Genomic DNA, 21,140 nt, shown 5'->3' on the forward strand with positions numbered 1-21,140 from the left:
AGAGGGCCAGGAATAAGCAAAGAGATGTCTTTTCAAGAAGCACCTCATGAATATCATAATGAAAATTATGTGTTAGTCAAGTGGAGATGCTTTGGCCTAACAAAGCCAGGGCATAAATCTGTTCAATGAACACATGTCTTAAAAGGAGGAGGAAAAAGAGGAGGAATAAGAAGACAAAGAAGAAGGGACATGTCCCCATCTCTTTCAAAACTGTCACTTGGATTTCCTGCCCCTATGGGGATGGGGTCACCTACCTTGATGTTTTCTTGCTGAAGCAAGATGTTGCATTTCAAGTTCTTCTCCCTTTCGTACCTCAGCTCCTTCTCGGCGGAGCTGCCCAAGTTCTGGATGCGCTGAACATCCTGCCAGAGAAGATGCCCGTCCTCCTTCTGCTCAGGTCTCTCCCCCAGCAGACCCTGTGAGACAGAGCAGAAGCTGTGAGGAAGGCAGCTGATACAGTTGCCAGATAAATGCAGAGAGGAGCAACACAGGGCTTGGACTGGGACTGGCACCATTTCCTGCTCTCTGTGACACCACCTGAGCAGTGTTGGCCACATGAGTTGAGGACATGCCCAACACTGCCTAGAAGCCTTCTGGGAACCAAGTGATGCTCAGCAGCCAATACCTGCCACAATGCTCCCAGATCTGCTGAGCTCTCCCAGCCTTACCAATAGACCACTAAGGGTTGCCAGTAGACCATGGGTTGTATACATCTATCCAATGCAAGTGCTACTCAAAGTGGACGCATTGCAATTAATGCATAGTTCAACCACAGAACTTGCTTTCACAGGAGGCAGTGAAAGCCACCAACTTGGATGGCTTTAAAAGAGGATTAGAGAAACTGCTGGAGAAGGCTCTTGATGGCTACTAGCCATGCCAGCTATGCTGGAAACCACAAGAGGAGAGAAGGTTCGTGAGCTCTGGTCCTGCTTGCTGGTTTCCCACAGGCATCTGGTTGGCCACAGTGAGAACAAGATGCTGGACTAGGTGAGCTGCTAGCCTGCTCCAGCAGGTTCTTCACATGTTCTTAATGGGAATGACTAACTCAGGTCCATTCTTTTCAGTGTGTCTAATCTGCATAGGGCATAGTTGAATGCACCCCTATACACCTGTGACTATGGACTAACCACCCACTGATGAAACATTAGGAAGAACTTTGAGCATAAGAGCTGTTCAACAATGGAACAGAACATGGAACATGGTAATGGAACATTACCTCAGGAGGTAATGAAGTCTCCTTCTCTGGAGGTTTTTCAACAGAGGTCGGGTGGTCATCTGTCCAGGATCATTTAGCTGTTATTCTTGCACTGCAGGGGGTTGGACTATAAGACCCTTAGGGGGCTCCTCCCAACTCTACAATTCTAAAAAATAGCTTTGGAAAGTTTTAGGTTCCTCTGTTTACATCTGCATCCGCAATGATTCCGTGTTCCTACTGAGACCCCCCCCCCAAATCACAGCACTTTCTCTTTTTTGCAGGAGGCTGTCTTACTTTGGGGGACCTCTGTCTTGCAGAGAGGTATTTCTTTCAGGAAGCCTTCTTACCTGCTTTGGTTCCCCATCTGTGCTCCCCATGGGAGTCTGGGTCTTGCGGGGTAGATTCTCTCCAAAGCCAGCCTCACGCTTTGCCCTGACGTTTGCCGTGCTCTTGATGTTAAGCTGACACTGGAGATCCAGCATGTCTTTCCTTAACTGCATGTTTTCTTCCCACAGGCGTCTTCTCTCTTCATAGCTCTCCTTAACCTTCTTTTCTAGTTCCTCCGTTTTCTTCTTGCTCTCTAACAATTTAACACTTCAGGTTGAAGGGGGAGGGGGGAGGAGAGGAGAGAAAAAGGCCGGCAGATATATGCCATTTACTGCAGCATAACCTGCAGCATAACCTGTGTGAGTTTTGCAATTCCCCCAAGATAAGGGACAAAAATATAAGCATGGATACTTGCTGGAGTATTGGTGGCTTCTTGACATGGGCTGCGTACAAACCATCCATTTAAAGCACATGACATCCCCCAGGGAATCCTGAGAACTGCAGTTTGTTAAGGGTGCTGAGAGTTGTTGGGAGACCCCTCACAGAGCTACAGTTCCCAGCACCCTTAACAAACTGCAGTGCTCATTTATTAGGGTGGTGGCGGGGAGAGACATGACTGCAAATGTGGTATCAGAGTGCTTTAAATATATGGTGTAGAAGTGAGCCAAGCCCTATTCAGAGAAGCCCTATGAAAGTCATGTCTACTTATTTCAGTAGGTCTGCTCTGAGCAGGACCGACACTGGAGACAGCTCAGTATGCTTAGAAATGCATACATTGGGATAAAATATACTTTTTAAATCTTTATTTAGATATTTTACCGCAGCTGCTCTCTTTCTTCTCCCTGGCTGTGGATCTGATCTTCCAAAGCCCTCTCCTTAGCTGTCAGCTCAGGGCACATCCTCCGGCTTGCCAACAATATTTCCCCGGGTTTTTTCCCTTCTGTAAGAATGTGGTTCAGCTGCTCACATTCCTGGAAGAGCTCTGACACCTGCAAGGTTAGGAATGCAAATATCCCATGTTTAGAGTGCTGACCAGGACCAAGTAAAGTGTGGCCCTAAAGGGGTGGGCTTATGCAACTCAAACAGCACCCTCACCCTTCCAAATATCATATGGCAGTGTTCTGAAAATGTTGGGGGACCTCACTCTGTAATGTGGCGTGGGTCCTCCTGGTTCAAGGTGGGGAGTGGGAGGCTAAGATCCAGTCATAGTGTACTCGATTGTCTGTCTCAACAGAAGGAAGCTTATTCATGGGCATTGTTTTCAAAGCACTTCTGATTACTAAGCTTCCCACAAGGCTCACCTTCATTTCCAGCATCACATTCTCCTGCTGTAGTTTCTCAAGAGTCACGTGCAGAAAATCTCTTTCCTCAGCTGCTCCCCGAAGCCGCAGAAGCTCTGACTTGGAACTGTGCAGCTCCTGGTTGAACAGCCAAAGGAGTTAGCTGGGCCGGCTTGCAATGAGAGCTCTTTAGCTGGCAAGTTACTGTTATAGTTTGGGGGGTGGGCTCAGTCTGGATGATACCCAGGGGTCCTTTCCAAGCCTGTGATCTTGAGTATGTGAGGCTGGAATCTCTAACAGGAAACTTGCTGAACCAGTCAAACTATTTCCTTTGTCAAGGCATCAGCTGACCTAGTCCTTGGAGGCTCTCTAAAAGCAGCTGACAATAATAATTTGGGGACCACTCACCTTCTTTCCATCTTTCAATGCTTTCTGTGTCATTTCAAGGTTGCAGGCCAGCTGCTTCCTCCACTCTGTCTCCTCCAAGAGTTTGCTTTCCAGCTCTTCCACTTTCTCTCGCTTACTTTTCTCCACCTGAGACCAGTGAAAATTGCAACCATTGTCAGCCTGCTGAAAGGGGAGGTCTGCAAGTATGGACCATGCAATCCAATGGTGATGGGCCTCAGAGGTGCACCCCCACCTTCCACCTCCTTCCCAATCTAGGGGCCCCCAAAACACCCCCTTCAACCTTGCTCCTTGCCTCTTGGGAATCTGCCACTTTGCTTGTTTCTTCGTCAGTCATATCGGATTTACTCTTCTGCGCTTTCCAGAGTTCTGCCTCTAAACGAGAAATCTTGACACACACCCCAAACAAGAGGGAAGAGGTTTTATTTTTAAAAAAGTGCCTTTTTCAGTCCCCCAACCCCTTCACACAACTCCTGATGTTGGAATACATGGCTTGGGTGCCCAGGTTACCTGAAAGCTCATATGTCCCACTACAAGCCTGCCCTAGCTTTAAGATCCTCAGGGGAGTCCGAGAGGCATGGCTGGTGATGACATGACAGCCTTTTCTGTAGCTGCTGCCATATTGTGGAATTCCCTCCCAAGAGAGGTTACACCCTCTTTATTAACCTATCGCCAACAGGTTAAGACCTTCCTGTTCAGATAGGCCTTTGGAAACGAAGGGGCAGATGATGCTGACCTGAAGTCAGGGCAAACTGGATTTTAATTGCTGGTTCTGAATGTGTTTTGATATATTTTAACTATTATTTGTATTTTATAACAATGTTTTTAAATGTAACCTGAGAGGAAGGTGGGATAGATGTGTTATATATATTAATAAATTATATTTTAAGATGTGGTAGATATAATATTTAATATGCTTTATACATTTGCTGAAATTTTAGCAGCCAGTATTCTTTGTATTTTGATTTTGTGATTCATTGTTTAGATTGTATTTTTATGCTGTTTACTGCTCTGAGCTCCCACAGGAGGAAGGGCAGTATAGAAATGGAATCAACCAACCAACCAACCAACCAATCAATCAATCAATCAATCAAAGAAAAGCTGGTTGAGAGTGTGAGCTGAGAACTCATGAGCTCAAACCTCATCTTCCCTCTGAATCCTTTGGAAAGTGGGCTATGCACTGCCACACATGTATGCCAAAAAAGGCCTGGCTTCAGGTGCCGGCATATCTCATGTAGCAAGGCCGGGTGCGATGCCTCTGCTTGGGACCACACAGGATCACGGCCAGCGCGAAGACACAGCTCTGGGCTAAATGGAGCACAGGCCTGACTCAGGACCAAACAGAAAATACGTTAAACTGGGGCTCCAGATCCTGCTAGACTCCAGCTCCCATCAGTCCTAGCCAGCTGGGTCAGTGGCAAGAGAGGATGGAATTGCTGCCCCAAGCCCTATGTTAGGGTGAAGGATGGGCAATAATTATGATTTAACAACAACAACAACAACAACAACAACAACAACAACAATGTCCTATCCAGGAGACTTTCCCATTGAGAAATGCCAGCCACCCCAACCATTCCCTCATCTTCTAGTGCTGTGGCACCAGAACAGAACCCCGCTTAGGAGCAAAACTGAGAATTATTATAGTTCCGTTCAGTGCTTTTTTTTCTATTAAAAAATGTTTAGGAGTACTCTCATTTTCCTACTCACATTGAAATACTGCCCCTCAATGAGGCCAAACTGAAATTCACAAAATGTTTAGGGGTATGCATCCCCCTAGAAAAAAGCACTGGTTCCATTCACCTAGGAGAGATAGGGTTGTTTTTGGTTTTGCAAAGAACCCTCCATCTCCATCAAGAGATGAAACCCAGGACCTTGTGGTCTGGATGTGGCCAGGAACTGGGCTTAGTAAGAAGCGTTGGCCCTACAGTTAGGCCAGGGCTAAGGAACCTCTCTGAGCCCCCAGATGTTGTTGAACCACAACATCCATCACCCCTGACTGTTGGCCATGCTAGCTAGGGCTGATTAGAGTTGCTGTCCAGGAGCATCTGCAGGGCCACCCTTTCTACAAAGCGAGGAAAACCAAATGAAAATACCTGTGTGCCATGTTCTCTCACTAATCTCCTCCAATTGAGCTACTCCTGGGCATATTATGTTTCTTTCTGGCTCCCTATCACTGAAGTATTCCTGTAGCTCCATCTTATGAAGGGAGGCACACGAGGCCCTTGGCTCAGGAAGACTCCAACTGCTCTTGACAGTTGGAAACTGTTAGCTCAGCCTTATAGCTTCCAACTGTTCGGGGTTCTAGATGGCTTTCCTGCCAGGGAGATTTTCCCTGCATTGGATCCAGTGATCATGCCTCACATCAGTCCTTTTTACCCATCAGCGTATATTCACCAACAAAGCATACAAAAAATATGTTATGTAACGGCAAATGGCTGACAAGAATGTGCATATTTATTTATTCAGAAGCTTTCTTCTGTTTCAAATTTTAAAATGTCTGCTGAAAACTCTTTTATTCTTCAGTCAGGCTTATTGCAGGCAGTTACGAAGACATCTTTCCACAATAGTACAGTACGATGATTTCTTATCATCTTTCTTAACCTTTCAAATATGGTTTTTATTGTGTGGTTTTATGTGCAAATCACTGTGATCACTTTGGTATTTTTAAAATGAATTAGCATCATATAAATGTTTAAATAAATAAAACATACGCCACTTGATTGTAAATTGGGAAAAACTGCATATAACGCGTATGTTACGGGAAATGTGCCTGAATTTATTAAATAAATAAATAAATAAATAAATAAATAAATAAATCACAAACTGATGTGGAAAAGGGGTGAACTGAAGGAACCCAGAGAAATCAAAACTGATAGATTGTCTGTCCTAATAAAACAACAACAACAACAAATAATAAATTATTTATACTCCGCCCATCTGGCTGGGTTTCCCCAGCCACTCTGGGCGGCTCCCAACAGAATATTAAAAACACGATAAAACATCATTAAAAACTTCCCTAAACAGGGCTGCCTTCAGATGTCTTCTAAAAGTCAGATGGTTGTTTATTTCCTTGACATCTGATGGGAGGGCATTCCACAGGGCGGGTGCCACTACTGAGAAGGCCCTCTGCCTCACGTCCCAGAACTTAGAGACTGTCTCCTCCCTCCAAATCCTACCTCAGCCTTTACCCTTTTTCGAAGGTCACTGCCTGCTTGCCCTCCAGTTCAACCAACCATTTCACACCGTACAGACGTTCAACCCCAGCGGAGAAAAACAACAACACAAAATGCCTTGATGGTCAACAGGAACCCAGCTTGCAAGAGTGTGAACTGGGCTTTGAAAACCCCTCCTGGACCCCAAGGTCTAGAGGAAAGACAGCCCTGTGACTTGCCTCAGTGGGAGAGACAGGAAGCAGAGGGCTTATTCCATCAACTTTGCCAGAGGTCTGGCTCCACCAAGCACCACCTGCCCCTGAAATGGGGCAGCTGATCATTATAGGAATAACTGTCTAGAAATTGGTGTCTGAGTTTTGATTTTCCTCTTCCCTCCCTATCCCTTTTCCCTTGCATGTCATTTTATAAAAAACTGTAAATTTTCGCAGGCAGGGACTGTCTTGGTTGTATGTGGGAGCCTTTGGGGCTGATGAGTGGGGTATAAAAATGCTCTAAACAAGTAACACCTGGCCAGTCGGGGTTACCTTCCTCTGCAGTCCGTCTATCTCACACTCAAACTGCTCACGCTCATCCTTAGTCTGGTTCTGTGTCTCCCCTAGGAGGGACTCCAGTTCCTCATTCCTCTCCACCAGGTCCTCGTGTTCCCGCTCCAACTTCCGGAGCTTGTGCAGGAGCTGTGAGTTTTGGCATTCCACGCCTTCAATGGCTCGGCGGCACCTACGTCAAAGTGAAACACATTGGCAGGAGGTCCCTGAAGCAGCTGGAACTGTTTAAGTTAAAGATTTGAAATTAATGTTGCCATCTTCAATTGGGCCCGGAAACTGACTGGCAATCAGAGGTGCTGTGCTACCGGATGTAACCTGAGATTCTACCAGTATCTGCTGTGTGAATGGACCAAAGCAGAAATTCACAAAATGTAGTTTTGCAGAAGCAAGGATCGTGGGCAATTAAACAACAGCATCAAAGAAAGCAGCACATTTACATAATTTAAGTGATCACAGAATCACAGAATTGTCGAGTTTGAAAGGACCACAAGGATCATCTAGTTCAACCTCCTGCAAAGCAAGAATCCTTTGCCCAATGTGAGGCTCAAACTCACAACCCTGAGATTAAAAGTCTCATGATCTACCAACTGAGACTTGGTGGAAATCATTTGCTTTTTGATATTTGCTTAGCTTATTCACCTCTGATGAAGGGCCTTGTTATGTTCAGATTCTGAGGCAGCTTCGTCCAAAATGCTTGTCTCTTCTTCAGCTTTCAGATTTCCCTTTTTATCCTGTGATCCAAGAAAATTTAGGAGCATAGTAAACTACCTTATATCTAGACAGACCACAGGTCCATCTAGTTCAGCCTGGCCACCAGCAGCTCTCCAGGTTTTCAGGCAGGAATCTTTTCCAGCCCGTCTTGATCTGACCTCATGCATGCAAGGTGGGGCCCCAACCACATTGTCCCATAGTTGCAAATCCTATTCAGCAAAGGTCCTCCTACAATGTTAATTAGAAGCTCCCTTCTCCAATTACTTTTGTTCATCACAGCTAATGAACAGGCTCTTTACTGGTCCATAGTTAGCCAGTTCTGTTCTCTGCTTGAAGGCCCATGTTAATTACTGCTGTTTTCTATTTTTTTGTCAATTCTTTCAGGTCTGTTTCCTACCCTCCATGAGAAGTGGGGTTCCTCTACAAGTGTTGCCAGGGCTGGGGGTAAAGCACTCAAAACATATATTTAGAACAGCATGATTCCCCTTTAAATAGTCATGGCTTCCCCCAAAGGATTCTGGGAGCTGTTGTTTGGTTAAGGGTGCTAACAGTCATGAGGCGGCACCTTAGTTCCCTCACAGAGCTACAATTCCCAGAGTTCCCTATGAAGTGGGAAGGATTTTTAAGCCACTCTGGGAACTGTAGCTTTCAGAGGGGACTAGGGGTCTTCTAACAAATCTCAGCTCCCTTAACAGACTATGGCTCCTTTGGGGGAAAGCCATGACTGTTTAAAGTGGTGCTTTTAATATTTCTCTAACTGTATGGGGTGAATGTGGCCTAAGTGCTGGAAATAAGTGGTGGGTAGGAGAAGTGTTGAAGCCCCTTCAAATCACAACCTCCCCTCTACCACTTAAATCTGACCCTTATGTGGGGTGGAGTGAGAAGAAATAGACTGCCAGTATGGCATAGAGGATAGACAAGACTGGGAAGATCCAGGTTCAAATCCCCTGTTGGCCCCAAAGCTCACTCAGGAAACATGGGCCAGTAACTCTCTCTCTCTCTCTCTCTGACTAACCTACCTCACAGGGTTGTCATGAGGATAAAAGGGGGGAAATCAATTTATGCCACTCTTAACTTCCTTGGAGAATGCAGGGGACACAAAAATAACAAACAAACATGCAAACAAATAAATAAATTTAAAATACCTGCAACAAGCAGCCTTCTTGTTCTTTAGTTTGGTCCGTCCTGGCTAATACATATCTTGGCTCTTCCTCAGTCACCTGATACTTGGGAACCTCCTCATCAAGCTTTTCAGCCTTAAATGCCAGAAAGAAAGAAAGAAAGAAAGAAAGAAAGAAAGAAAGAAAGAAAGACTTCCAATGGTTTTCATTCAGAAGAGAGAATTCACATCCAACCTCTGCTCTCCTGGGCCAGTTCACCCAGGTTAGAAAGACCCTCTCAGAGAAATTCCTCGCCTGCTGAGGATTTCCCCCTCCAAAATGATCTTGCATAATCTAAAAACAGTTTCTCTCAGTTTCTCATTTTTCCATTCTTCAGTTCTCCACAATTCCACATTTTTTTTTTTAAGTGATTTTTTTTTAAAGTAAATTCTCATGAAAAAGGTACCAGAAGTTTGGTGTGTAATTCTCCTAATACACACATTTTTGCAAAGCAATCCCCCCTAATATAATGCACTTTTTATGCTCCCCCTCCCCAATATATGCACTTAGATGCAAATTTTACCCTAGTACTGTATAAGTATTTTTGTACACATTACTTGGCTGGAGAGCTGCCTTACAAAATTTAGAGACGTGTTAATAATGAAAACTGAATCAGAATTCTCCCCTATCCCTACTCAGCACTGAGAGGACCACCAAGCATGGGTAGTTGCAGTTAGCATTTTGGGTCGGCAGTATAATAGGGTCAGCAACTTGGGCCATTGGCAACTGCCTGAGGATGCCAGCCCTTAGCGGCGAGCCTGTCTGAACAGATCAACACAACAGTTTAACTAAAAGCCAACCTGGGGCTCCAAAGGTTCATGTGCACAACCCCAACCTCCCCTGCCCTGCTCAGGTAAGCTGCAGCAATGCTGGTGATGGATGGGTGGCTCTTCGGCTCCACCACACACACCACACCGTCAACTATGGTCACTAGTACTCCAAACATTAGTGACCCAGACTGACCTGCTCCAAGAACATTTGTCTCTCCGAGTCGAGGAGTTGGACTCTGCTGCGTAGTGCCAGGATTTCTTGGTCCAATCGGATGTTCAGCTCCCTGGCCTTCTGTAGCTCTGACATTTCTAAAGGCAACCAGGGGCCATGACCAGCAGGTATCCAAGTAGACGCTGTTTTACATCTCAGAAATGGCACCGTTTTGCATTTTGTGACAGTGGCTCAGGCCACGATTGCCACGTTTTGGAAGTCTTTTATCTCAACAAGCTGGAATATTGGTATTCCAAAGTGTGGCATAAGCAAAAAGTGCCCAGGGGCCCAAGTGCTTCTTTGCCATAGGGTCTAATCTTATTTTATATACAGACAGAGAGGCTCAGGAGCATCAGGTCCCACAGGACCATACGACTGTCTTGGGTTTAATGCAGTTCAAGGTTACTTTTTATCTTTTTTTCACATCAAAAAACATAATTGTTTTTTATGTTTCTGTTTTTTATTGTTTTTATGTTATGGAAGCCTTTGTAATTATTGATGACATATCCTTTCCCTCTTGGTATGTTTTACTACTGTATCCTCTACTTATTTGTTGGCAATGTGACAATTTTTTTAAAAAACGGGGAAAACTTGTTGGTTACTAAAATTCAATTAAAAAAATTGTAAACAAGAAAAATTGACGATCCAGTTCTTTAGAGGAGGCACACAGCCCATGATGTTTCCTGGGCACATGACCAGGACATTGTTACTGAGTTGTGTCATACAAAGTGCTTTTTTTTCTGGCGGGACAGAGGGAGACACATACCCATAAACAATTTGTGAATCTTTGTACTTCTGTCCATTTACGGTATTTCTTTCCCCTGATTTGAACTATAAAATGGTGATTTTCATGTCAAAATGAGAGTACCCCTAAACATTTTTAAAGAAAAAAAGCATTGGTCATACCCCTGCTGGAAGAACCCTCTTCAGAGTTTAGCCTGGAGCTCCCAAAGCAAAACATCACAGGGGAGCAGTCTGTGAGGCCAACCAGGGAGATCCAGGGCCCTCGGGGGAACTAGCAAGCCAGCCTACCCCGCATGACATAAGTAGCCCCTTGTCAGGCTGCATTCAGATGACACTTTATTCTGTCTTCTTGACATTTCTTTACATGCTCAGTTTTCTGTTCTATTTGATCTTCCATCCAGCATAAAAGCCACTTCTGGGAATCTAGTGGAAGTTTAATGCTCATCCATGTTAATTGTTTCCGGGAGGAAACACAGCTGTACCACTTCAGGCTACAGGTGGGGTCAGTTGACTAGTTGCTCTTTCTGCACAAAAAGGCTCCTTCTGCCTAGAAGACTAGATGGTGGCTCTAGCCCAAGCTTTTCCCCTGGCATGTTTTCAAGTACAAGGAATAACTGGGAGTTGAAGGAACATCCAGTCATGCCTGTTCCTACAATGTGGAGTGGTGCAGCTCAGATGCTAGTTGACTGCCCCAGTGAAAATGTCGCAGAGAGGGACTGGGACTGAGAAAATACATGGAGACACTGCTAGGCAAGGCCAGGATTTGGCTGTTGCCCAGAAACATTGATAGCCAATGAGGGGGAACCAATGAGCTGCCTGGGCAGATGCAGCTATGATGGAACCGAGCAGGACAGCACAATTCTCTCTAATAACAAAATCAGCTGGTTGAGTGCCAATAGGATCATGCTCTTAAAAGCCACAAAGAAATAAGAGAGGTATGCCAGCATGCTTGTGGGGAATCCTAATGTTTGCAGAAGTACAAAAAAGAAAAGAAAGAAAAAAGAACAAGGATCTTAAGGAAAATCCTTGCGGAGGAGAGAAGGGGAAGCTAAGGGAGCAAACAAACCCTGTTCATTCACCCCATCCCTCCAAACAGCTAAGTGATTTTTAGGAAAAGAAAAGGAGATGAGGAATGGAACGGAGTATCCAGGTCACAAGCATGCTGGGGCAGGAGAACTCCATGCTGCCTCTAGTCTCCATTTCAGATGATGAGTGCGACGTTTTGTTGCAGTTCCCCCCACTTATACCTCTGAAAACCAAATGAGGAGAAGGCTGTTGCCTTCATGCTCTGCTTGTTAAACATCTCTTTTGCCACTGCTACAAACAGTAGGCTGAACCAGATTGTCCTTTGGTCCAATACAAATCATAATTATTCCTGCAAATGTGCTAAGCGAGTGATATATGCAGCATGCAACTTACCACTGTCTTTCACCTTATTCACCTCTTCTTTCAAGCTCTCTGCCATGGATGGAGCTGATTGAAAAATAGAGCAGTTTTTGGGGGGTGGGGGGAGGAGAGTTATAGATTACTGCTGTCCCTATAATTAAACACATACACAGTAAGTACAAACAGTGTGCTGGAACAGTGTTCTTCAACCTTGGGTTCCCAGATGTTGGGACTACAAAACCCATGATCCTGGTCAGGGATTATGGGAGTTGTAGTTCAAAGGCATCTGGGGACCCAAGGCTGAAGAACGCTGCTAGAAGAACCGTCCCAGAAATCTTCGATCAGAGGGGTCTGTGTGCTTTAGGCAATGCGTCTCTATTTACTAATTTTTTAAAATCCATTAATTTATATTTTAAATGGATGTGTGTGTGGCACCAATAAACAACATTAAAGCAATTGCTAGGGACTAGCCACATTCATCTATCGTTGCAAAAACAAGAAATAATATTGTTGTTAACCTATAATAACCCACAGTGATCTATTAAAAGTGAAAAAGGTTAGGAATAGCTGCTTTGTACCTAAAATAAATCAGGGATTCCATCTGATTTGTTTTGAAGAGGTAGAATAAATCCTTTACAACAGATTTCACAAATTATTAAAACACACAGGTCTTCTTAATACATCACCCAGAAGCCCAAGTTTAACCTAAAGAGCCTATCTGGATAAATGAAACATGGAATACCCTAGAATAACATAAAATTCAAAATACTAAAAGCCATAGATACACAAACAAGTGTAAAAAAAGAAAACACCACTTGCAAATTGTAACAGATTTCTCACTGGCTCAATGCACTCGAGGGTCACCCAGAAAATGAATCCACCAGCAGCTCTGATGGGGATCTGGCAGCGCACTGCTGTCGGGAGGCTGAGGCACATTGTGCAGAACGTGCCCTCTGAGGCAAAAGCTGCCCTAAAAAGAAATTGATCAACCAAAGCAGAGCAGGAGGTTGGACTGTGCTGAGCAGAGCAGCCAGTCTGGGACCCACACTAACTGAAAGTTCTATGGTGATTTTGCAACACTCTCTGCCTTGAGGGGAAAAAGGAGTTTAGAGGGTCACATTCCCAACTTGTCAAGCCTTCGGGGGGGGGGAGCCTCCTGGGGAGCCTCCTGTGTTTCACAAAACAGCTTCCACGTCTTTTTCCTGGAAAGTAGTTATTTTGGGGACAGAGGCTGAATATCTCTCTCCTTGAACTCAGTTTCCAGGTGAGAGTTCTTGACTGCCTTGAATGCAAGTTAGAAATCTGAGCTGGCACAGATACCAAAATGTGTGTCAGGCTGTGTCCATCCCCATTTCCTCTTGATGGAGATCACCTGGTCACAGTGGCCCACGCTCTGACAGCACCCAGATTAGACTCCTGTAATGTGTGCTACATGGGAAGTTGCCTTTGAAAACATCTCAAAAACTCGGACTTCTGGGGTGGCGCCATCGGCAATGGTGGACTCCCTCTGAATTGGAGGGACTAGCTCCGCGCGAAACGGGTCTTCTCCGCTACAGCGAAGCGGGGACCCTTTTAAAAACCACAGGCGGATGAAGCCTGTGACCATGGGACTCGGCGGGCACCCTTAATGCCCCCCCCAACCCGCAAAGGAACCCACTAATGGGCTCCGAAGCGAAGAGGGGGAAGTGGCGCGGTGCTGTGAGTCAACTGCTATTTCCGTGGAGCGAAGCCACACAGCTGTTGCCGGAGAGCGCTGCCTTTTTCCTGGGACAAATTGGCTTCTAAAATAAGCACCCGTGAGTACTTAAACTTTGAACAATTGGACTTTAAATAAGGACTTGCAAGCAGAAAGGAATTGGACTTAAAAATTTTACTTCAATTTGGTACTGAAACGGGAAGGTCTAAACAGGAAGTCAGCCTTCCGTTTCTTTGTAGACAGAATAAAGCAAAGACAACGTAAACTAGAGCTCAGAAAATCGCCTCTAAAGGATTGACTTTCATCATTTAAAATTGTTGAACCCCCCTTTGGCAGCAGGAGAAGAAGGGGGATCTTTTCTGGACTGTTTAAACCTGCAGAAGTGAGTTTAAAGCAAAGTAACTTTCCACCGTCCTGATCCTGGAGCGGGGTGTCAGGACTGACGTTTGAAGCTCATTGACCAGAAATAAGCGCTTTTGACAGATAGCTAAAAGAAGAGGAACATAGTGATTCCACTGTTTCCTTTCGCACCTTAAAGGAACAAATATTGACAAAATATCTGAAAAAAGGAAACTCTGTTGCTAGACTTGTCTTTAAAAGAAAGATTAAACAGAAGTTTTCCCCCTAGAGGGAGACTGTGAAACTGTAACCAACTCCTGGGAGCTGGCATCTGTTACAGATTACAATCGTGGGAATAGACATCTGACCTTCAGGACAATGTATTCAGAAGCTCTGTTGTGTGCTTTCTATAAAACAAATGCCCTACTGGAACAGTTACATGAGAAGACGAATTTGATGGCTGATTCGATGGGAAATTTTGAACAGGCAGTGGGAAAATATGTGGAGCCCACCCAGGAATTAAATCAGGAGTGTGTCTTGACAGAACAGGCCCTACAGGAATATGAGCTTTCGGATTTGACAAATGAACTTGGAAAAAGCCAGATTTGGAAAGAAAAAGTTTGTTTTGGTTTGGAAATGGGGGGTTGGATAGACCCTCCTATGAAATTGGACTTTTCAAGTCTGGCAATGGGCCGTGAGATGTTTGGGATTGTGGGGGCTCTTAATTTTGGAGGGATTCTGAAACATGTTTTTAAATACCACATGGAATTTAGTGTCGATTATGGAAAAGGGGCTGATCTGTCGAGAAGGGTCAAAAATACTGCTAAATTGGAGTTCCCACAAGTGAAAGGAGCAGGAGGCAAAGGAAAATACAGCTATAAATATGAAGAAGAGCTGCGGAAGGGACATGGAAGGGACTTAAGATTACCAGGTTAATGCGCCAGATTGATGGGATAATAAGGACTGACAAAACCCGGGACCAGGAGGAAGGGACGCTGGATGAAGATTGGATTTGTTTTTATTTCTTTTTTTCACTACTAGGACTGTTTTATAAAATTGATGAATGTTAGAAAAATGTTGGAATGAAATTACTTGGCTTTAGTAAAAATGTTCAAAAAATTATGCAAGAATATTATGGTTATGAGAAGTTGGTAAAAATAAGATTTAAGTTTTAAGTCTCAAGGTTTTTTTTATAGTAAGATAAGATTAAAATAGTTTAAGGTAATGTAACGACAGAATATTATGAAATATGGAAAGGATTTGCTGTGACAATTAACAAACAGGATACAAGGAAGGGGAGGAGGAGGAGATCAAGGAAAGAGGGTAATGACAGTTGAGGAGTTGAGAATAATGGATTTGTTTTTAAATGTTTTTAAATGTTTGTGGTGTGTTTTTGTTTTTTTCTTCCTTATTTTGAATTTGTATATGTATGGTTGGAAGTGGTTTGTTTTTCTCTTTTTCTACTTTGTTTTTCTTTTGTAACTTTAAAAAAAAAATTCCCCCCCCCCAATAAATATCATTTAAAAAAAAGAAAAGAAAACATCTCAAAAACTCTCTTGGATAAAACCAAACCAAACCATAAGTGCTACACCACTAGCTGTGGCTGGCTATATGGAGCACATATTGCCAGTCCTTAAACAGCAGTGCAAATTCTTGGATACGCAACCAGGCCATTGAGGGCAAATAAAGAGAATAGATCTGTAGCCCCCTTGGCCGTTGCCAATATTTGTATATGTTAACATCATCTTAATGTATTCATTTGTGTTTATATCTTATGTAAGATTTGGGGGGGGGGGGGTTGACATAGTGTGCCATCTTCCGGAGAAGAAAAATGGATCACAGCCAAGGTCCGCCAAAAAGGTTTGAGTTGTCAGTGGCTGCAAGCAGTTGGAACTCACCCAGTTTGCTCTGGTTTTCCTTCTGCGTGGCCAATTCTTCTGTCAGCCTCCGGATCTCTGCCTGCGCCAACTGCAACCTGTGTGTGGCTTCCTCCAGGTGCTGCTCAGTGTGCCTAAGCAAGGCACTTTGTCTAGCCAGCTCTTCAGCATGAGACTAAAAGACAAAGTACAATATTTAGAGGAAGGGCCCTGGCTGGGGATGGCCTCTCTGCATCCTAGGTGACAGAACCTTCATTTTTAACAGATGGACACAAGCAGGCAGAATTAAGGGCCAATGACATTGCTTCTCACTCAGGGATGGGAAGGTGGTTGTGGGTGGAGCAAAGCTTTCTTAAAACTGGTGGCTTCATCTTACAATAGCACACAGCCCCTAGTACAGAGGTAGCAAATGTGGTGCCTTTCAGGATTACAGCTCCCATCAATTAAAACAAACAAACAAACAAAAATCTGTGGGCAAAATAGACCAATCTTTTCCTGACTTTGTACAGGACAGCTTCATAAGTTCACATAGATCTTCATCCCATAGGGGACTTTCTATTTCATTTCCCAAGGTTTCTGTCAGTGCTGTGTCTGGTCCTTCCACTACAACTTCTATAGACAACTTTTTCCAGGAATTATGTGATACCTTAAAAAAAATCCATGCATGGCTGTCTTTCAATTGACACCATGTTACCCTTGATGCGCCCAAGATACACTACGACGCTAAGCAGCATGAGCAGAAGTTAAAAGGGTTGGACCAATTTCTTCTCTTTATTACTTTATGCGTCATCTCTTTGGTGCACTGCATAGATTTCCGTTGCTCCTGAAGCTCATCTTCTAGTGTCCGCTGGATATGATCCAACTGATCCTTAGACAAAAAAGAAAAAGGAAGAAAGAAAGAAGAATTATTAAAAATACATAACTTCACCAAAATACTTCCCCTTGCATTTCTTCATAGTACTAATATAAATAACATGGAGAGTAAAAACAAACATAATGTTTTATAGGGTGAGCAGATGTTATCTGAAAACACCTCTTCTGCTCCCTGAATATACATACTTCTCGCCTATCAATCTGGAGGGAAATTAACTGGGAAATCTTATGTTTTCCTGTCTTAGTGAGACCTGGAAACAAAATGGACAATTATTTTTTTTAAGGAAAAAGCCAGCTGAGATGGCTAGCACATTAAGAACATAGGAACAGCCTGCTGGATCAGGCGAGTGGCCCATATAGTCCAGAATCCTGTTCTCACAGTGGCCAACCAGATGCCCCAGAGGGAAACCTGTAAGCAGGATTCGAGCACAAAAGCCCTCACCCTTCCTGTGGCTTCCAGCAACAGGTATTCAGAAGCATGGCTGTCTCCATCTATGAAGGGCATTGCAGAGTCATTATGGCTAGTAGCCATCAATAGTTCTCTCCTCCATGAGAGGTCACTGGTCTTCAGCTGCTGAGTCAGGACCCTGTGCTACAGGGCGGGGAGCCTGTGGGCCTCCAGGTGTTGTTGGACTCCCGTTCCCATCAGCCTTGACCAGCATGGCCAACAAAAGTTGTAGTCCTCATCAGAAACCATTGCTGATCTACAACACATCACCCAGAGACCTACCAGTAGATTGCAACCTAGCTTTTGTCCACTGCTGGTGCAGACAATACTGAGCAAGGCAGACCAATGGCATGACTCGGTATAAGGCAGCTCCTTATGATTCTAGGGCAGAAAATGCTGCCTCAGTAATCCTGGCCCCATATGGACACCATGGCATTTCTGTTTCCGATGCTACACTTGAATGAAGATTATACTATGACTCTTTTGCAAGTTGCTCTGGGAGCCTCTCAGGGCTTTAAGGCAGAATACAAAAGTGTTCCAGATAAAGAAGGGTGATATACCTGAAGCTGAGCAGCGCAAAGGCTTTCCAAACAGCTGGGGGATTGCAGTTTTTGCTCCAGTGCATCTATCTTCTCCAGCAGGGTGCTTCTCTCAACCAGCAAATAAGCAACCTGTTCACTGGGGCTGCTGTGGGCGATATCAAACAAGCCTTCCTGCTCCAACATTTCTTCCACTTCCTTCTGCTGAGATTCTGGTGGGGTGGGGAAGAAATGCACACCTAAGCATCCTAAAAAAGGAACCAGCTTTCTTGGAAAGAGTTGCTGGGCTTCAAAACAAGGCCAGAGACAGAAAAGACCCACCTCCAAGATCCATAGCCAAAGAGGGGGCTGCCTCCACGCCTGCCCAGAGAGCTGAAGGCAATTCAGCTGCTGCTTTGTTGTATTCACTCATTCCACTTCCACCTCCAGAAAATAAGATTTGTAAGATTTTTGTCCCATTTAAAAACAAAACAAAACTCTGTTCTGCACACTTGTCTGCCTCTATTCATAAAAAAATATCACTATCAGAGCACTTTACAATAACCAAATACATAGACAATAAAACCCACATAAAACCATAAAGGATAAAATCAAAGATCATCAACTGTCTGCAAAAACTTGGTGGCACAGAAAAGTTTTGAGCAGACATTTAAATGTTTAAACAGATGGCACTTGCTAAATCTTTCTTGGAACAGCATTCCACAAGACTGGGCCAACAACCCTAAAGGCTCAGTTTTGTGTTACTGTCAGATGAGGCCTCGCAACTTGGGGAACAACCAACGATGCTCCTGCAGGTGATCTCCATGACTGAGCTGGGTTAAAAGGGTTCAAGAGGTATCCAAGTACTCTGAGCCTAAGTTGTTTAGGGATTTGCAAGTTAATACAAGGCCCTTGAACCCAGGATGGTAGTAAGTGGGCATTCAGTGTAGCTGTTTCAACAATGGGGTCACATGTTGTCGGACAACAGCTCCCATCAACAGTCTGGCCGCTGCGTTCTGCACCAGATGGACCTTCCAAATCAGGCCCAAGGGCAGCGCATTGCAGTAACCGAGCCTTGTGGCTCCCAATGCATGGACTGCAGTGGTCGGGCTATCCCAGTCCAGGAACAACCATAGCTGGCAAACCAGACAAAGATGTGGGATAAATCTAGGGTATCATTTGGCTACTGTCTCTAGTTGACCTCTGATTTTAAAATTTTAAGTTGTTTTATTGCATGGTTTTATGTATGATTTTTACGTATGTCTTTTTTTCCATGAAATATTTTTATAAACAAGGAAATAACCCATGCAGTGTGGTCCTAGCACAGCCATTTCTGCTTCCCTCTTGCTCCCTTTTTGGTCGTTACTGCCTATCCTCGGCCTTTTGTACACCCCCTTTATTAAACTGCAGTTTAAAATCAAAGGGGATAGTACAGATTGGAAACGGCAGAGATGTTTTCGATTCCAAGAGCAAATGGAGCCGGCAGCACGGCCTCTGAGTGGAAACATGCAATTGATTTGGTCAGGGAGTGGACAGTCTGGCTTTTGCTCTGTTTAAACATGTGGAGCTCAGGGAGTGGAGGGAGGAACAGTTGTGCCTAGGTCCCACAGCAATGATTCCTATGTACTTTCCGTTCACATAGCAACTGGTATTCAGAAGCATTGCTGCCTCCAGCTGTGGAGGCAAGTAGCCATCAATAGCCCCTCCTCTATTTGTCCAGTCCTCTGTGAAAGTCATTTAAGTTGGTGGCCATAACTGCCTCTTGCGGGAGCGAGTTTCGTAGTTTAACTTTGCGCTGTGTGAAGAAGTCCTTTCTTCTATTTCATCTCAATCTCCCAACATTTAGATGTGTTGGATGTCCACAAGTTCCAGTGTTATGAGAGAGGGTTTTGTTCACTTTTGTTCTGTAGGTAAAACCACTGTTGCTCTCCTCTCTAGATTTCTTCCTTCCTTCCATGTGATAAACCCAGGCTAACCTGGATGGTTCAGACATCACTGTCACTGGACAGATTCTTTTGCATTCACTGGGTTCACATTCCATAAAGATGGCACAGGTCTTGCTGATGACAGACTCTACTCTGCCAGCTGCCTCAGGCTAGCGGAGAGTAAGTCGCAGCTCTCCAGAAGTTGTTGGACTCCAGCTTCCATCAGCCTCGCCAGTGGCCAAGGATGATGGGAGCTGGATCCAGCAACAGTGCACCTTGGACCTTCTGCATGAAAAGCAGATACTCTGCTGGCGAGTTTCAGCCTTTCCCCTTACTTTTTTCAGCAGCCCACTTAAGTGGTCAGCTTTCCTCAGTGGCTGACCAGATGCATTTGGGAAGCCAGCAAGCAGGACCTGAGTGCAACAGTAACTCTCCGCACCTGCGATTCCCAGCATACTGCCTTTGATTCCCCACTTCCCCTTCCAGTCCTGGCAAGCACCAGCCACCAATGGTCACTTGGGAGGTGTGAAACCAGGGCACTGTGACTCTCATTGGGGAAATATGCTTTTGTTGGGAACTGTCTACTAGAAGGAGAAGAGAGCGCTGGGAACCAGGTTTCAAAGTTAAGGTGTGATATGTGGCATGGGTTGAATCAGATGAGAGCTGCAATACCAATGCTGTTTTTGAATATGCTGGTCTCTTCTACTTCTACTTCCATCTCTTTGAGGATACATTGAGAAGGTTATGCCTGTTTTATCTTGTTACTGCTCTCTTAATTATTTTCCATGTAACTTTTCTCTGCATTGGCAACTGAGATTTAAAACTGCCGTAAGCTGCTTCAGGAGGCCAAGTCAGCTGCACAACCAGGCACAAATACAATAAACGAGCAGGACAATTTTAAAAAAACACTTATTTGATTCTAACACATCAGCAAAAAACACCTTCTCTGTGAATGCTTAAATTGCTCCATTCTTTTGCTTGGTTGGTTTGTGTGCAGGGCAATTTGGGCTTTGTGGTTTGGAGGCTGAGCACGCCGCCCCCCCCCCCCCGCACTAAAGCTGTTGATCCATTATCACATAATGCATCGATCCACCCACTAAATGCATAGCATGGGTTAGGCAAGAGCTGTGGAAATAGCTTCTTCCTCAAGGTCAGCTCTCTGCTTGCGGCACTGTTGAGAACCACTGTGGGCAATGAGCAGAGGAAAGCAGCAAGAGCTCAATTCTGGTTTTGCAACTATACTCATGAGTATAGTTATTACTTTCCTAACTCATGTTCAAACCCTTTAACTTAACCACCTTATGTTCAACATTTATTTAACTGGATGAACTTAACAGGATTTAACAGCTAAACGGTAAATATATTTAACAGGATTTAATAGGTTATCAATGGCTACTAGCTATCGATGGCTATACTCTGCCTCCACAGCTGGCAGCAGCGATGGTTCTGAATATCAGTTGCTGGAAATCACAGGAGGGAGAGTGCTCTTGTGCTTGGATCCCGATTGCTGGTTTTCCCACTGGGGCATCTGATTAGCTACTGTGAGAACAGGATGCT

At 44.5% G+C, this 21,140-nt stretch overlaps 1 protein-coding gene and 1 long non-coding RNA gene across 5 annotated transcripts in view; both read right to left on the reverse strand.

Annotated features, from left to right (window-relative positions):
* The window catches only part of CCDC30 (coiled-coil domain containing 30), a 38,972-nt gene that overhangs the window by 7,928 nt on the left and 9,904 nt on the right, over positions 1-21,140 (reverse strand). For all 4 annotated transcript variants that reach the window (XM_081017132.1, XM_081017134.1, XM_081017131.1 and 1 more), the window contains exons 4-17: positions 17,701-17,891; positions 16,598-16,687; positions 15,841-15,994; positions 11,941-11,994; positions 9,760-9,875; positions 8,782-8,892; positions 7,565-7,656; positions 6,905-7,097; positions 3,503-3,595; positions 3,211-3,336; positions 2,824-2,940; positions 2,342-2,511; positions 1,543-1,789; positions 255-416 (exon numbers count right to left, since the gene is read on the reverse strand). In XM_081017132.1, coding sequence (XP_080873258.1) covers positions 255-416; positions 1,543-1,789; positions 2,342-2,511; positions 2,824-2,940; positions 3,211-3,336; positions 3,503-3,595; positions 6,905-7,097; positions 7,565-7,656; positions 8,782-8,892; positions 9,760-9,875; positions 11,941-11,994; positions 15,841-15,994; positions 16,598-16,687; positions 17,701-17,891 — 1,916 coding nt within the window. The remainder of the gene's footprint in view (positions 1-254; positions 417-1,542; positions 1,790-2,341; positions 2,512-2,823; positions 2,941-3,210; positions 3,337-3,502; positions 3,596-6,904; positions 7,098-7,564; positions 7,657-8,781; positions 8,893-9,759; positions 9,876-11,940; positions 11,995-15,840; positions 15,995-16,597; positions 16,688-17,700; positions 17,892-21,140) is intronic.
* On the reverse strand, positions 12,720-15,834 carry LOC308483399. The gene is made up of 2 exons (XR_013989657.1): positions 15,510-15,834; positions 12,720-13,380 (listed from the first exon to the last, which is right to left on the reverse strand). It is a non-coding gene; the product is annotated as an uncharacterized lncRNA (long non-coding RNA).

Source organism: Podarcis pityusensis, assembly GCF_964106645.2.
Source record: "Podarcis pityusensis genome assembly, chromosome: 8".
In the NCBI taxonomy this organism is placed as follows: domain Eukaryota; kingdom Metazoa; phylum Chordata; class Lepidosauria; order Squamata; family Lacertidae; genus Podarcis; species Podarcis pityusensis.